Source organism: Diplodia seriata, assembly GCF_021436955.1.
Source record: "Diplodia seriata strain FDS-637 chromosome Unknown scaffold_2, whole genome shotgun sequence".
Lineage (NCBI taxonomy): Eukaryota > Fungi > Ascomycota > Dothideomycetes > Botryosphaeriales > Botryosphaeriaceae > Diplodia > Diplodia seriata.
The window spans coordinates 2825831-2841563 of record NW_027117309.1 but is presented as its reverse complement, the minus strand read 5'-3'; the positions used below and the strand labels follow the sequence as shown (position 1 = coordinate 2841563).

The following is a 15733-nucleotide window of genomic DNA, read 5'->3' as shown; positions in this document are numbered from 1 at the left end:
TGAGCATTCGCGCGGCTGGCGTTCAAGTTGCGATTTATCCATGCATGCTCTTGGCCAACACCTCACCGGCCTTCACCGCCAAGCCCCGCGTTGCTCAAACACACCGGCCCGACAGACGCTGCGCCTCACACTCAATTTTGGGCCGGTACCGACCTCGCAAATCCAAGAACGCTGGGTGGCCAGACCCTACCTACGTACATGCGCCCGGTCTCCCGCCTTGGTGCTCTTATTTTTGCACGCCCCGCTATTCGTCCATCCTGCACTCTACTTCACGCAACACCACCTCATTTTCGCATGACTTCTGCATCGCCCCAAGCAAAGCGCGTCAAGATGACTGGCCCTCTGATCGGCACGCACAAGTCTGTACCACCTCTGCAATCCTGCTTCCTTGACTGACAATTCCGCTAGCGGCCACTTCCACGCCGACGAGGCCTTGGCCGTCTACCTGTTGCGCACCCTGCCTACCTACGCTGCTAGCCCGCTAGTCCGCACCCGTGATCCCGCCCTCCTCGAGACCTGCCACACTGTCGTCGATGTCGGCGGTGTCTATGACCACACCAAGAACCTTTACGATCACCACCAGCGCGAGTTCGATGCCTACTTCCCCGGCAGGAGCGCAACGAAGCTTTCGTCAGCTGGCCTAGTATACAAGCACTTCGGCAAGGATATCATTGCCCAGCAGACCGGCTTGAGCATTGACAACGACGATGTCGAGATTCTGTACCAGAAGCTGTACGATGGCTTCATCGAGGCCTTCGACGCCAATGATACCGGTGTGTCGTCTTACGACAGCAAGGCCCTGAAAGCTGCAGGCTTGGAGAAGCGCTTCGAGGACCGTGGTTTTAGCATTGCGTCCGTGGTCAACCGCTACAACTACCACCACGCAGACGATGCGGGCAAGAGCAAGGAGCTGTTGCAGGACGAAGAGGATACGCGCTTCAAGAAGGCCTCGGACTTTGTTGGCGAGCAGTTCATCATTGAGCTGACGGACAAGCACAGCAACTGGCTTCCCGCGCGCGCCACTGTCAAGGCTGCATTCGAGGATCGCAAGCAATATGATTCTCAGGGCCGCATCATGGTGCTGAAGCAGGGCATGCCATGGATGGACCATCTGTATACGTTGGAGGAAGAGAGCAACACACCGGCGGAGTCGAAGGTGCTGTACGTCTTGTTCCCCGAAAACGACGAGCCGGACAGCAAGTGGAGAATCCGGTCCGTCTCTGTCGAGGGCGGCGGATTCGACAACAGGAAAGATCTTCCCAACGCGTGGAAGGGAGTCCGGGATGAGAAGTTGGATGAGGTGTCAGGCATTCCAGGCTGCGTATTTGTCCACGCAAGTGGCTTCATCGGCGGCAACAAGACCTACGATGGCGCCTTGAAGATGGCGCAGAAGGCATTGGAGTTATAGTTCATGCAATCATCGGAGGCTTTGGTATATCGGCGATGGAGACGCCACGGTATGCATTGCGATGATAAGAAATGCGGCGTTGGCATGGAATACGAAAAAGGTCGTTCTGGAAACACCGGCCCAGCAGAACAGCCACAATGGCCGTGGCTGGAGCATGAAAATCAAGTACTATTTACGAACCACACGAATTTTCCAGAAGGCTGAACGTGCACCAGCTAGCGCTCGTCTCATCGCGACCTGTGATCGACGCGACGTGTCGCGCGGGAGCATCCGTTAAGCGAGGGCTATCCTTGACGTCATGCGATGCTGCGTCCTGCCTGCCGTTCTTTGACGCGTTGACGACAGGCGGGCGTCATTGGATCGGCCGTCTCCAATCATCTCTGCTTTATGAACCACCACCTCCCCATTCGAGAGACTTTTGACGCAACAATTACTTCTCACTGCAACCGAATTCAGCAAAATGGCTCCGACCCACGATCTCAGAGTCGAGAAGCTCTTCTCGGTCAAGGGTTTCGTATGTGTCATCACCGGCGGTGGCACGGGCATCGGCCTAATGGCCGCACAGGCACTGGCTGCCAACGGTATGCCGGCCTACACCGGGTAAATACTGTTGCATGACAGCTGACTCGACCAGGTGCCAAGGTGTACATCACTGGCAGGAGTAGGTACTCAACAGCGTGTCGAGATGTCTCGGTGATGCTAAAAAAAGAAAACAGGACCAGAGGCTCTCGAAGCAGCAGCCAAGTCCCACAGTCCTCCCGATGGAACGGAGGGACAGATCATCCCGTAAGTTTCCATGGCACGTTTCAGTCAACGAAGATTGTAAAACGCAGTTGAAACACTCTTGCGTTATCCTGACCACATTTGGTCAACCGTATCTGCATCTTACATTCGTAACAGAGGAGTTGCCTAACTGTTTTCAGATGCGTTCCTTGCGATGTCACCAAGAAAGATGACATTGAGAATCTGTACCAAGAGATTTCGAAGAAGGAGAAATACATCAACCTCTTAAGTAGGCTCACCAGTCGCTTCTGGATTGACAGCGCTAACCAGAAACCGCACAGTATGCGCAGCTGGAATCGCAGGGACCAAGGCGGAGCCCGACCATGAGCATGCCGGGAACCTCAAGGAGAAACTCTGGAACAACGAGACTTTTGAGACCTGGAATGACGTGTACAACGCCGATGTCTCCTCGGTGTACTTTACGACAGTTGCCTTCCTGCCTCTTCTGCAAGCAGGCACAGATACTCACGGCCATCTCTCAGCTTCCGTCATTGTCATTTCCTCCATGAGCGGCATCATGCGCCATGCACAGGGTCACTTCTCATACAATGCTGCGAAAGGTGGCACTGTTCATCTGACGAAGCTTATGAGCGCGGAGTTCCAGAAGGCGCGCATCAGAGTCAACAGCATAGCGCCCGGCTACTTCCCGTCGGAGATGACGGCAAAGCAAAGTGGACCGGACCAGAAGAGTCACCTGCCGGACGAGAGCATCCAGGCAAAGGGACACGTGCCGGCCGAAAGAGCGGGCAGCGACGAGGAGATGGCGCAGGCTGTGGTAAGTTCTTCTTCCTGTCATGTGGCGGCCTTTTCCCCCGATGGTCGGCGCCGGGACCTGTGATGAGTAATGGAGTGGCTGGAGGCGGTCGGCTTGGTGGTGGCCAGCTCATCTTGGGCCCTGGCAACCCGGTTGTCGCGCCGCATCAATATTGGAAGCCTGCGCTGGCAATTGGTTGAGCGGGGCAGATCAACCTGCCACTTTTGACTTTAGAGTTGCAGCTGACGATGTTCTTCACAGCTTTTCTTGACCAAGAACGCTTATGTCAACGGAGAAATCCTCGCGGTCGATGGCGGTGTGCTTAACGTCGTTTCGGGAAGGTGAAAGTGGGGAGAAAGCATTGGGAACCTTCCAAAGAAGGAAAGTAGAGGGCGCCAGCGACGGCGAGCTCAGCTAGAATGACATTGGACTTGTACGCTCAATATTGGGGGATGTTTACACCGGCGAGAAAGCCGCAAGAGGGCCGGGCTCGGGCAAAAACTCAGGTCGCGTGTGCCCCGTCAGTGCCGTGCATGTGATGTTTTCTTGCTAGTGGAACAACGCCATCGACGTAGGGATGGAAGCGGCTGGCTCGGCAGGCTGGCTTTGTGGCTCATGCAAGGCTTGTGCAGCAGCTGCGGATGAGAGGCGGAGGAAACGGCGATGCTGGAAGGGTGCCCGAGGCCAGTGTTTGGGCGACAGGCCTGTGTCGGGCCGGGGGCGATCGCCTGGCGGATGGCTGACGGCCGTCGCGGGCCCTGCAGCTGTTGTGCCAACAAACAGTCGCTCGCTTCCTTGATGCGCTCGACGGCTCACTCACTTCCTCACCAAGCCGCGTCGTCACTTACGGCGCGCGTTCCTGCAATTACCTACTGGAATACGCGGCCAGGTCAGCCAGGGTCCCCGCCGTTTACGCTACTCGCGATCGAGGTCGGCGCAGCACCGGCGCAGCTACCTAGCGCGACAACTGACGGCTTCCCTAACATCTCAGCCCTACCACCGCCCAATTCCTGAGGGCCCATTCTCGCGCGCCCTCTCCCACCCTCCTCCTGGACCGCTGTGTCGCCCGAGCTGCGTGAGCCTGAGCAGCGAGTGACGTACATCCACCGCGTCGCGACAGCTGCTCACTCTCCAGCCTCTCACCACCCAGGCCCGCTTTCCGGATGGGTGACATGCAGCTCACCGTAGCAGCACCCCTCGCCGCCCACAACCGCTTCCAAGGCCCCAACTCCACCCAGTCCCCTCGCGCGCCGTTCTCATAACTGCCATATCGCTTCCGACTTCCGCCCGCGAGGCTACCCACCAGCGCCGCTTGCGACGCTTTATTCGCCTCCGCACCGCACCCCGCCGCGACGACCGACTACGTATAACCCCCGTGCCTGACCGGGGCAGTGGAGCGCTATGGTCGCCCACATGTCGGCACACCATAGTGCGGACAAACATTCAAATGGCAGTCGTAGGCCGCAGAGCCGTGCCGGCGCGCATGGCCAGAACACTCCAGGCTCGTCGCTACCACAGCAGGCCAGAGGGACTCCAGGCTCGGCACACCCCCGGGTAGCTAGGTCAACAACGGTTGACCGAGAGAGAGAGAAGCCTCCCAGCAAGGACGGAGCCGCCCAACGTGCTGCACAGGATGTTGCCGGGTTGAAAGACTATGTGAGGACCTCCTATTCCTTGATACTAGACTGTTGGCAGAGCTCGGGCCGAGGGAGGATTTAGCATGGCAGGAACAGCTATCGCTGGAAGTGGTAAAGGGTAATTGCTGACTGGTATTTCTTGCGATTTAGCAACTCGGCGACTGCCTAGGAAAAGGCGCTTTTGGCTCAGTGTATCGTGCCCTGAACTGGGGTACTGGCGAGACAGTCGCGATCAAGCAGGTCAAGCTTGCGGACCTACCCAAGAATGAGCTGCGTGTTATAATGCTCGAAATCGACCTGCTGAAGAATCTCAATCACCCCAACATCGTCAAATACCATGGCTTCGTCAAAGACGCGCAATCGCTTTACATCATCCTGGAATACTGCGAGAACGGCTCCCTCCACACGATCTGCAAAAACTTTGGAAAGTTTCCGGAAAACCTCGTTGCGATCTACATGTCTCAGGTACTGCACGGACTCTTGTATCTGCACGACCAGGGTGTCATTCATCGAGATATCAAAGGCGCCAATATTCTCACCACAAAGGAAGGTCTGGTAAAGCTTGCCGATTTCGGTGTTGCTACCAAGACGGCTGGCCTGCACGACTCAAGCGTAGTGGGGACACCATACTGGATGGCACCAGAGGTCATCGAGCTGTCCGGCGCGACCACGGCGTCGGATATATGGAGCTTAGGCTGCACGGTAATTGAACTCCTAGATGGAAAGCCTCCGTATCACAAACTGCAACCAATGCCGGCGCTATTTCGGATTGTCAACGACGACCACCCACCGCTGCCAGAGGCGGCCTCACCGGTAAGTGTTGCATCTCCACAATTTTTATAAACATCCAAGCACACGACGACATCCTAACCAGAAAACAGGCTGTGCGAGATTTTTTGATGCAATGCTTTCAGAAGGACCCCAATCTCAGAGTATCCGCAAAAAAGCTCCTGAAGCATCCTTGGATTGTCAACGCTCGACGGGCAGACGAAGTCGTACAGGCCAAGCCCACCAAGTATGATGAAGCAGTGAAAAGTGTGCAGGAGTGGAACGAGGCTCTGAAACTTCCGGCCAATGAGACTCTTCGCCGAGCTTCAAGACCGATGTCTTCCAGTCCAGGTCCACCGAGAAGGGAACCCCCGTCGTCGATCACAACGCCCGTGCCTGCACAAAGCGCGTTACGCGTTCAAAAGATGCGCCCCGCCCCGGAGGTCTTTGCCGCAGCTGAGGAGGATGATAATGATAACTGGGACGATGACTTCGCATCATCCATCAGTGCCAGTGCCCTGCAATTGCCCCATTTGAGGCCCCACGACAACTTCGCCGGCTTGCTGTCAAGTGAGAAGCTGAAAGCATATGCCACTGGGTTTGACACAGTGTCAGGAGATTCCAACACAGATAGCGTGTTTGGTGACTCCTTAACGCTGAACAGCCCGTCGCCTCTAGACCCATTTGAGGGAATAGAGACAATAAGGCCTTCATCGTCTTCTAAACAGGAGCCCGAGAGCGGCAAGAGCAGCCGCACGAGCTCGGCAGCATCAGGAGGAGCCCAGGAGCCCAGGACACAGTTCTTCCGCGGGATGTCCAAGTCAGCAGCGGTCCCACCGATCAATCCCCGGATCTCTTCGTTTACGAAGCCAACGGCGGCCTTCAGGGAGAATTCTGTCGAGGACTACTCAGACCTTATTGCCCCCGACGATGCAGCTTTCCAAAGGAAACTGGAGTCACTCCAAGCACGCAACAACAAGGAATACACGCCTCGACTGTTCCATCCGTCCGACCTCACGAACAAACCTCGCTCTGCCCAGAATGGAAAAAAAAGTAGCAGTCTACCCCGCAACGCTTCAGGAAGCAGCTCTGAAGGGAAGAATCCTACAAAACGCCCGAACTTGAAGATAGGGATTGAAAAGTACGCGGAGCGTGAGGAGGAAGACTTTTCTGATGTATTTGGAAATGACTGCGCGGCGCCGGCCCTGAAGCCGAAACATGAAAGTGATAGCGGTTCAGAGCGGGGAACACTTCGCATGATGAACTCTAAGTTATCCGGGTCTTGGCTTGGTGACGAGGAAGATGAAGAAGATCCATTTGCGCAATTGGAAGAGGGATTCGATGAGATGGACCAGGAGACGAACGTGGCGCGAGACCGTCATGCACGGCTTTGCAGCCTCGTCGAAAATAGAGTCAGCTCGCTCAAATCGTCACAACCGGATGATGTGCTTGATGAGGTCTCGGATGAGCTGGTACGTAACACTCTTACAACAATCCTGATAGGTTATACTAATCCATCCTACAGCTATCAATACTCCTGGAGTCGCCTGAAACTAAGAACGTAATCATCAGTTCTCATGGAATGCTCCCGATCCTGGAGATTTTGGAGAACATGCAGAACCGTGAGATAATTTTAAATTTGCTGAAGATTGTGAATATCGTAAGTCTACTTCAAATGTCCTCGCTGATATCATTTCTCTCGCTAATGACCTGATCTAGATTATCCTTGACAACGTGGAGATTCAAGAAAACCTCTGCTTCGTTGGAGGTATTCCAATCATTAGCCACTTTGCCCACAAGAAATTTCCTTCGGAGATCCGCCAGGAAGCGGCAGCCTTCGTTCGGCAGATGTATCAGACTTCGACGCTCACGCTTCAGATGTTCATCGGCTGTGGAGGTCTCAACGTGCTTGTGGAGTTTCTAGAAGAGGATTTGGAGGATGATCGTGACTTTGTCCTGATCGGTGTTAATGGCGTGTGGAGCGTCTTTAATCTTCAAGTGAGTAGTCAAGGAGACTCTTTCTTGGGAATTGCTAATGATCGTAGGGACCCACACCGAAGAATGACTTCTGTCGGATTTTCTCGCGCAGTTCCGTGCTATACCCTCTTTCGCTCGTTCTTAGTAAGGTGCTTGAAGAGGACGGAGAGGTTGCAGAGCTCCTCCAAGACCGCATTGTGGGAATCTTCATGCTGTTCTCGCAGGCAGAGACGCACGTCAAAGAGCTAGTGGCCGATCGTATGGTCCTCAAAAGTAAGCAGCACATTGGCACATCACTTTATGGAGAAAGCTAACAGGCCATAGGAGTACTCAAGGATCTGCAACGCATGCGACCAGCTAATCAGATCAGTATGCTCAAGTTCATTAAGAACTTGTCCATGCTCACAACTACCCATGAAGCTTTGCAGAATTCGAACGCTATTGAAGTGCTTACGGACTTGCTCAAGTCAAGCATGAAGATGAAGCACTTCCGGGAGGTATCCAACCAAATCCTGAACATCCTGTACAACCTTTGCAGGCTCAGCAAGCCGAGGCAAGAGGACGCTGCGCTCAATGGCGTTATCCCTCTCCTCCAAACCATTGTCAAGACAGAATGGCCTCTCAAGGAGTTTGCACTGCCAATCTTGTGCGACATGGCTCACTCCGGAAAGGTTGGCCGAAAGGTTCTCTGGCAGAACAAAGGCTTGCAGTTCTACATCTCTCTGCTCTCCGACAAATATTGGCAAGTAACTGCCTTGGACGCCATCTTCATATGGTTGCAGGAAGAGACCGCCCGCGTTGAGCAGGCGCTCTTGCACTCATTCCCTGAAGCTATAATATCCTGCTTCACAAACCAGGACTCCTCCGTGGACGCATTCGAGAACCTGCTGGAGCCGCTGCAAAAGCTCTTGCGCCTTTCACCCCCAGTTGCTGCGCTCTTAGCACGTCGGGAGCTTTTCAGTCGCGTTGGCCAAAAATTGCATACGAAGAAGCCCGTGGTTCGCCTCAATCTTCTTCGTATAGTTCGCAGTATTTGCGATGCAACCGAGGAGAATGGTGGCGGCCCACCTCTCATCCAATCCCACGGACTCTTGGACGCCATCAAGCGACTGGCAGAGTCTGATCCTGCAATTCTGGTCCGTGAAATGGCGAACGAGCTCGTCAAAACGTGTGAGAGCCAGACATTGTTGTCACCCACGTCCGCACGCCGGAGCGTTGAGTATCCCAGATCCCGACCATCAAGCGCTAGGAGACAGAGTGTCACCTTCACGCCTCTTGGATTCCCGCCACCCGTTCCACCGCTACCTAGCGGGATGTCATCCCATCTACCGCCACCTACACCGCCCCACTCTGCTGTAGAGCATCGACGCAAGAACAGCTTCTGGGAGGGCTCAGGTGACAGCCCCAGGGCTACCTTGTTGCTTGGCGCAAGTAGAAGCTTCGACAATGGGCTTCCAGCAACGAGACCAAGTTCTTCACGATCGAATTATTCGCGGCCTCTTTCGCGGCAAGGAAGTGGTGAAAGCGCATCCGCAGCTTTCGCCATGCCTAACCGGCCAAAGACCAGGGAAGGTAGCGGCGACAGCTCGCTGTCTGGTTTCCACAGACTAAAGTCGAGGGAGGGCAGTGGGGAGAGCTTCGTTCAGCACTACAGCCGTCCACGTACAAGAGAAGGGAGCGGAAATTCCGACTACCGTCTCGATCGTTTGAACTCTCACAAGCGCGAGTCAAGTGATCCATCCCAATCTCGCCCCCGTACACGTGATGGTTCAAGCAGCTCTACGTCGACGGCGGTTTCGAATTCCAGTCACTCGCGCGAACATACACTGTCGAAGCCGACTTCCTCGTCATCGATGTCAGCGAGCGACCCATCGTCTTTTTGGGCCGTCAGTGGGGAGGATACGATGAGCACTCCGACCAACGACTCCTCGTGGTCAGATGGCCGCCGTGGGAGTGTGCAGTCGAACAAATCGAGCCGTCTCCCTGTCAATGTCAGGCCAACCAGCAGGAGAGCAAACGTGAGCTTCAACGGCAATGCAAGCCCCAGCAGCACTCCACGGCCAATGCCAATGCACGCCCACTCACATTCAGGCAGCAATGTTGGCGACAGGGAGAGGGACGGCTTCGTGATTGGCACACCGCCAAGCCAGGTCTATGGAGGACCTGGCTCTGCAGGCTTTGCGACACCGCAGTCGGCGCACCACCCAAGCAGCGCGGTCGGCACTCCACACCACAAGCTGGCAATACGAAGACGGCGCCAAACCAGCTCGGGCTACGGCCGGAGGGGCTCCAGGCAGGACGACCTTATGCGTGAACTCGGTCATGCGGGGATTCACGCGCGACGCGGAAGTCCCCAGCAGGACGATGTAGGGGTCGAGTAGCAACTAACCCGCTCCGGTAGTGCCTCTCAACACCATCTGCAACATCCACAGATCAAGCCTAAACAACTGAAAGACAAATACCACCCACCCCCCTCTAATCAACGCTACGACCGTTATGAGACGAATCCAATTCAGCAACAGTCCAATCATCCTTATCCTCAACTACAACAACAACAGCGCAATGTGTCAAACTCCAGTTTACTGGCGCCGACATATAGCTCGGGGACGCTGCGGCGGCGGCACACGACGCCGTCGCCGTCGCCGACGATGGAGATGGAGCTGTCAATGCGCGTGCAGGTGCGGCAGGCGGAGCTGGTACGGCGGAGAAGCGTGGGCGTGGGCCTACGAATGGATATGCAGCCACTGCTGCGGCGAGTCGGTAGTATGCACGACCTTCGCCGGGCAGCAATGGTGCAGGGAGCGCTGGCGGAGCTCGGCGCGCTGGTGGACGAGGCAGCAAACGGGCGGGCGAGCAGGATGACCCTGAGCCGTGTGGGAGAGTGGTCATATTTTTGATTGCTTTCTCAACGAACGGTTTTGTCTAATTCCTCTCTTTTCCCGGTTTGTTATGTGTGCCTTTTGTCTGCTTGTTTGTGGTTCGCGTCGATTTCTTTTTGCTTCCCCTTCGGGAAGCGGAAGGAAAGAAGAAAGGGAGATTGCTAGCAATCTCGACGAGGGAGAGGGATGAGAAGGTGCACCAGTGCCTGCCAGTACGCCATTTTCCTTGGGTCGAAACATGCGTGTTTTTTCTTCTCCGAGAACGTGTTTTGGTTTTGCCTTCAACGACAACCCATTTCGTGCTTGCGCAAGATGGATTGTTTGCTGCTTTCTGCGTGCGTCTGCATTGCTCTCGGCATTACGTAGTGTTTGTTGCTTTTTGGCTGTTTGTCTTGACGCTTTTGATGAGTTGAGTCTGTTTGGGTTTGGCTTCTGAGGTTCGTGGTTCTTGCTCTTTTTCCGGGTAGCATTGGTGCACGGCATGGCTTAAGGCTCATTTGTTTTCCTTTCGGTTCGGTCTGAACGGCTTGCGCTTTTCATTATCTCTCTTCTCCTTACTACTTTTTATTGTCCGAGCTTTCTTTGGTTAGCATTGAATGGAGACGATCGGCTTGGTTTGAATGATGAGAGAGATTGTGTTTCCTTTTTTCTTTTTCCTTATCACGGTCGCCATATTCCCTTTCCGCTTTTTCTCATTCTCTTCGTTTTCGTGGTTCAATGCGGTTTGCAATGCATGGTTGCTCGCTCAATCTTTCCGATGATGAGTGATGGGTTTTGAAGCTTTGGCATTTCGTGGTTCTGCTATTTATGCATACCTTGATTCTCCGCGGCTGTAGGGACGATATATAGACTGGATGCCGACGGTAGTGCATGATCATGACTTGTTTTGTTGCAGGCGGTTTAGCAGACTGGTTGCGTAGCATGGCTTGCAGGGCGCGTTAGAAGAACAACGAATGAAGTCTGTGAGGTTTGATGCAGAGTTGACTGGACTGACCGCCTTGCGTGTGATGACTGTCTTGGTCAATGTTTCGATGAAACCTGTTCCTGAATTGAGATTGTACGCAGATGCTATCACCCTTACCTATAGGGGTGGATGTGTAGTAGAAGTAAAAGAAATCAACAGAGCGAATGAATGGAATGATATCTGATGAGATTCGTATTGCGGGTTTGGATGGCTATACTTCATCGATCTTTTCATTCCATCCCTGTTGATACTCTTTCCGTTGTTTTGACACCCTTTCTATCGGCATCTCTAGTCATGCTAGCCCATCAAATATAGTACTATCTATACACGCACGCACCCAAGTGGATGCAGATGATAAACCAAGCGCCAAGTATGTCCCGCTTGATGCAACCAATCCCGTATCCTATTCCCATCGAAGACACCAATTACTGAACCCATAAACAACATGCAACCGGAGGAAAGACACTCAAACGCAGCTCACCATCCCCTTCTCCACGCGGTTAGTTACGCCTCGGTATCCGATTCGGTGCGCTGCCGCTTTTTGGAGTGACGGATCGCAACGTTTTCGGTGGAGCCTCCTGCGCCATTCGCCGTCACCGCGCCATTCCCACCCAGACGTCTCTGACGACCGCGTTCTGGAGTCGGGCTGGGACTCACATTCCGCGAAGCACCCAACGTACGCAGCGCCTCGAGCGACCTTGGATCCGGTACCGGCCCACCGGCCTGCGAAAGTCTGCCCCGCCCCTCCCCGCCATTCTCCTCATCCCTGGACCGGGGCCCTGTCCGGGTCAGCGTCTCCCCAGACAGCGATGCGTCCCGCGCCTCGATCCTCCTACCCCTCGGTGTCGCCTGCTGCTGCGCATTCCCCTCCTCCCCCTCCCCCTCCCCCTCCCCCTCTCCCCCATCCGCCTCTTGCACTCCATCCCCCACCCTCTTCGGACTGGCCCTCGCATCTCCCGCCCTCGGCCTCGCCAACGCCCTGTGCGCGCGCTCCGCCAACGCCTCGGCGCCCCTCCGCAGCGCCGCCATCTCGCCCACGACGCCGTCGAAGTCGGCGCGGAAGTCGGCGTTCTCCTGCTTGAGCGCCCAGTTCTCGGCCTGCAGCTCGAAGACGCGCTCCTCGAGCGCGCCGACGCGCGCGTCCAGCCGCTTCTCCGTCGCCTCGAGCGCGTCGTTGCGCCGCTCCAGCCACTGCTTCTCCTCGGCGCGCTTCGCCACGGTGCCCTCGAGCCACGCGTTGCGCTCCTCCAGCCGCGCCGTCTTGGCCTCGTACTTGTCGCGCTGCGCCGCGAGCTTGGCCGTGAGCTTGGCGCGCTGGTCCGCTAGCTTCGCTTCGTACGCGCCGCGTTGGTCGGCCAGGTCGGCGCGCAGGATCGCGAGCTCTTCTTCCAGGCGCCGCGAGTGCTCGACTTGCAGGCGCGGGCTGCGCGGCGGTTCTGCCGGGAAGTGCTGGGGCGATGTGGCGGTGGTGGTGATTGCGGTGGTGGCGGGTGGTGCTTCGTCTTGAGGCTGCTGCGGGGCCTCTTCGCGCAGGGCGTTGGCGAAGAGGCGGAACATGGCGGCGGGGCCGTGGGTGGCGGGTGGTGTTCCGGAGTGGCGTTGCGATGTAAAGCAGGTTGGTGTGACAGCGCGGTGAAGGTAATGATAGGGTTGATGGAGAAAGTGACGACGAAAGCAAGCTTGGAGAGTTGTGCAGGAGGTTGGAGGAAAGAAAGGCCGAGCACAGTTTTGAAAGAAGTACAGATTGTGAATGGAAGCGAGGTGAGACAATCTTGGTTGGTACACACGCCTGGAGCCTGGTTGGTATTAGAGAGGTAGTCTGTAATGTAATTTCTTCGGATGTGACTTACGCAAACGGAAGGTGAATTTGTGATACGTTTCTGGAAGGAACGTTGGTGGTGAAGAAAGGCAGTGTTTACGTTGAGCGTCGCGTTGGCCGGCCAACTTCCTGGGGAAGGTGGGGCTCGGACGCGGCGGTGCATCTCATCTCAGCCACACCAGACAGCCACATGGGACCCTGCAATGGAGTAGGGAAGCATCCAGCCTGATCTCCACAACTTGTTCACCAAAGCCGTCATTTTCACTGTTGAACCGGAAAGTGACATCCGCGAAGCTCCATCAACTGATCATATACATACACGCAACCCACTACAGGCATACACACAACACCCGCGCAGACAAACTGCTTGCTCGTCCAACGATCATGCACAGATTTTCTAGATGAGAAGAAACGGGAGGGAAAAAACAAAACACGTACAACAGAAACAGACCCAAACGCCTTCAGACCCACCCGCCTAACCGGATGATGCTCTTTCAAAATGCACAGGATGCACGCAAAGCCTCCCTTAAAAAAAAAAAGAGGAACAAAAAACAACCAGGAGTCCACCTTTTGACAACAATGACGATTTCGCCTTTCGAATACTATGCAAGAGGCTGCCGTCCCTAATTCAGTTCCATTGCGTTCCCTTCCATTGCTTCCAATCCCGAATCAATTGTTTCAAACCCTCTCCCTTCCTTCATTCCTTTCATTGCTATTCTTTGGAAAAAGAAAATTCATTGCAAGTTCCCGCTGTCCCTTCCCCAAACAGCTTTCTCCCTTTTTTTTCTTTCTTTCTTTTCTTTCTTTCCCTTTTCCCTGTCCTTAGTTCCATCCGTCATTGATCGTTCTTTCCCTTCTAGCCGCAAGTAGCCGGGCCTCCTTCGTCGCGCATCATCTTCGAGACGGCCTGCACCAGACTGACGCCCAGGACGCAGCAGCCAAACCCCACGCAAACCATGGCGCAGATGCGTTCCGTGCGGCCGGATCGCTTCGTCGATAGCTTGAGGAAGCAAAGCGGCGGTAGGATGTAAGCGAGCGCGGAAGCAGACGTTGCCTATATATCGACGAGCTCTGTTAGCCATAAGGGGGAGGCGGAAAGGAGAAATGCCGGCGGTACACAGAGAAAGGGAAGGAAAATAAAAAAGAAAACTTACGCCGACCAACTCGAAAACGACGCCCAAATCGCACGTCATCAAGCTCATGCCCATGGCGCCGACCACCAACGCCGAGGTGAAGACGATGTGCCTGGTCGCATCCCACGCCTCGCCGGGGAAGTAGAAATTCTCCATCACCTCGCGGCAGACGAACGCTTCGAGCGGCAGCGTCGAAAGCATGTTGAGGCCGAAGCACACACGCGCGATGTTGACCACGACATTGTTGGTGGGGAAGTTGTTGAGAACGTTTCCCTGCGTCTTGTCGCCGAAGGTCAAGTAGCCGGAGAGCGCCATGAGCAGGCATGCGATCATCGAAATCGTCGTGCTGAAGTGGGTCACTTTGGAAAAGCGGTCGATCGTGGGCGTCTTGAGCGAGCCGTAAATGAGGAGGGAGTTGTGGTCTGTTGATGAGCAAGGGAAAAAGAAAACTTTAGCATCTTTCATCATCGCGGCTGAAGTGCAGTTTTGGAGATAGGTGTGTGCTTACGGCAAACAAAAGCTGGATGATATGTTAGAAAAAAAGACAGCTCAAGTTTCGGGGTTGTAATAATTACCAAATGATATGACGCCGACCGCCTGGAAAACGCCGTCGTTGATGATTAAGCTTCCTCTAATCTGACCCTTCATGTCTGGCGAAACTCCTGGACCCTGAGTGAGAACTGCAAGAAGAATGATGAGCATGCTAACAAGCGCCAATGTCGATGCTTTTGCCAACTGCTTTCGTTAGTTCCTGGCCATGCAACGAGTGGCCGATGCCGCGATGACTTACCTTGGAAATATCTCTATACAAGGAAAGTGGGTAGGAAATCCCAAGAGTGAAGAAAACAATGACAGCTCGTCTGTCTGTGAGCAGCCACAAGAACGGGGTATCGGGAAGCGAAGGGAACATTGCTTCCATCACGTGTGGGATTGTGTCGCCCACGATAATACAAAACGCTACCATGCCGCCAAATGCACTACGATGGCATTTCCAGTCAGCTAAGGTGGAATTCTCGCAAATTTCCTCGAATCTCCGAGGGTCCACTCACAAAGCCCATTGTGCAACACTTATGGCTATTAACCCGGTGTTTCCAAAGCAATGTTGCACAGTTGCTTGGAACGAATTCGCTCCGCTGAGCTTCGAATTCACGACTATGAGACGGATCGTCCAATCGACGGTGGCGGTTAGGAGTAGGAGAAGGACGATGCCGGTCAGCAGACCCGCTTGTTTGAAAGCGTATGGTTGACCGATAATTCCAGCGCCACTGTTGAAGGAAAAAACCACCATTAGCTTGGCCCAACCCAGGAAGCTTCGAGTTCCAAGCAACCCCACAACAGCCCTCAAGCATCCCCCGCACGAAGAAACAGTCAAACGAGTTGTGGGAGGGGTCCGAAACGTACATGATGCTGTTCGCCATGTTCATAAACGCGCTCCGCAGCCCGCTCTTCGGTCGCGCGCTCTCCAGCAGATCCTCAGGGCTGAATCCCACGTCCGAATTGGCCACCGTCACGCTCGGCGCCTCGATATCCGTCAGCAGCGGCAACCGCTGTTCCCTGCCCGCCGCCCCATTCCCTCGTCTCCCGCTCCTGCCCCGCCGGCCCCTCCCGCCC

The 15733-nt window shown here is 55.0% G+C and overlaps 4 protein-coding genes across 4 annotated transcripts; 2 read left to right on the top strand and 2 right to left on the bottom strand.

The window, feature by feature from the left end:
• Positions 1 to 294: 294 nt before the first annotated feature.
• SLS55_002209 (uncharacterized protein) lies at positions 295 to 1408 on the top strand (the record flags this gene model as incomplete). The annotated part of the gene is made up of 2 exons (XM_066773693.1): positions 295 to 359; positions 409 to 1408. 2 exons carry the CDS (start codon positions 295 to 297, stop codon positions 1406 to 1408), a joined length of 1065 nt encoding a protein of 354 aa, XP_066636260.1.
• Positions 1409 to 1868: 460 nt separating this feature from the next.
• Positions 1869 to 8576, top strand: CDC15 (Protein kinase of the Mitotic Exit Network; the record flags this gene model as incomplete). The annotated part of the gene is made up of 15 exons (XM_066773692.1): positions 1869 to 1989; positions 2043 to 2069; positions 2125 to 2194; positions 2332 to 2420; positions 2473 to 2966; positions 3207 to 3286; positions 4096 to 4129; positions 4733 to 5395; positions 5464 to 6491; positions 6747 to 6822; positions 6876 to 7010; positions 7070 to 7348; positions 7396 to 7600; positions 7652 to 8463; positions 8556 to 8576. 15 exons carry the CDS (start codon positions 1869 to 1871, stop codon positions 8574 to 8576), a joined length of 4134 nt encoding a protein of 1377 aa, XP_066636259.1.
• Positions 8577 to 11674: 3098 nt separating this feature from the next.
• SLS55_002207 (uncharacterized protein) lies at positions 11675 to 12727 on the bottom strand (the record flags this gene model as incomplete). The annotated part of the gene is made up of 1 exon (XM_066773691.1): positions 11675 to 12727. The coding sequence occupies one exon, from the start codon at positions 12725 to 12727 to the stop codon at positions 11675 to 11677; it is 1053 nt and encodes a 350-aa protein (XP_066636258.1).
• Positions 12728 to 13845: 1118 nt separating this feature from the next.
• On the bottom strand, positions 13846 to 14770 carry SLS55_002206 (uncharacterized protein; the record flags this gene model as incomplete). The annotated part of the gene is made up of 4 exons (XM_066773690.1): positions 13846 to 14043; positions 14144 to 14544; positions 14631 to 14642; positions 14698 to 14770. 4 exons carry the CDS (start codon positions 14768 to 14770, stop codon positions 13846 to 13848), a joined length of 684 nt encoding a protein of 227 aa, XP_066636257.1.
• Between the last annotated feature and the right edge of the window lie 963 nt (positions 14771 to 15733).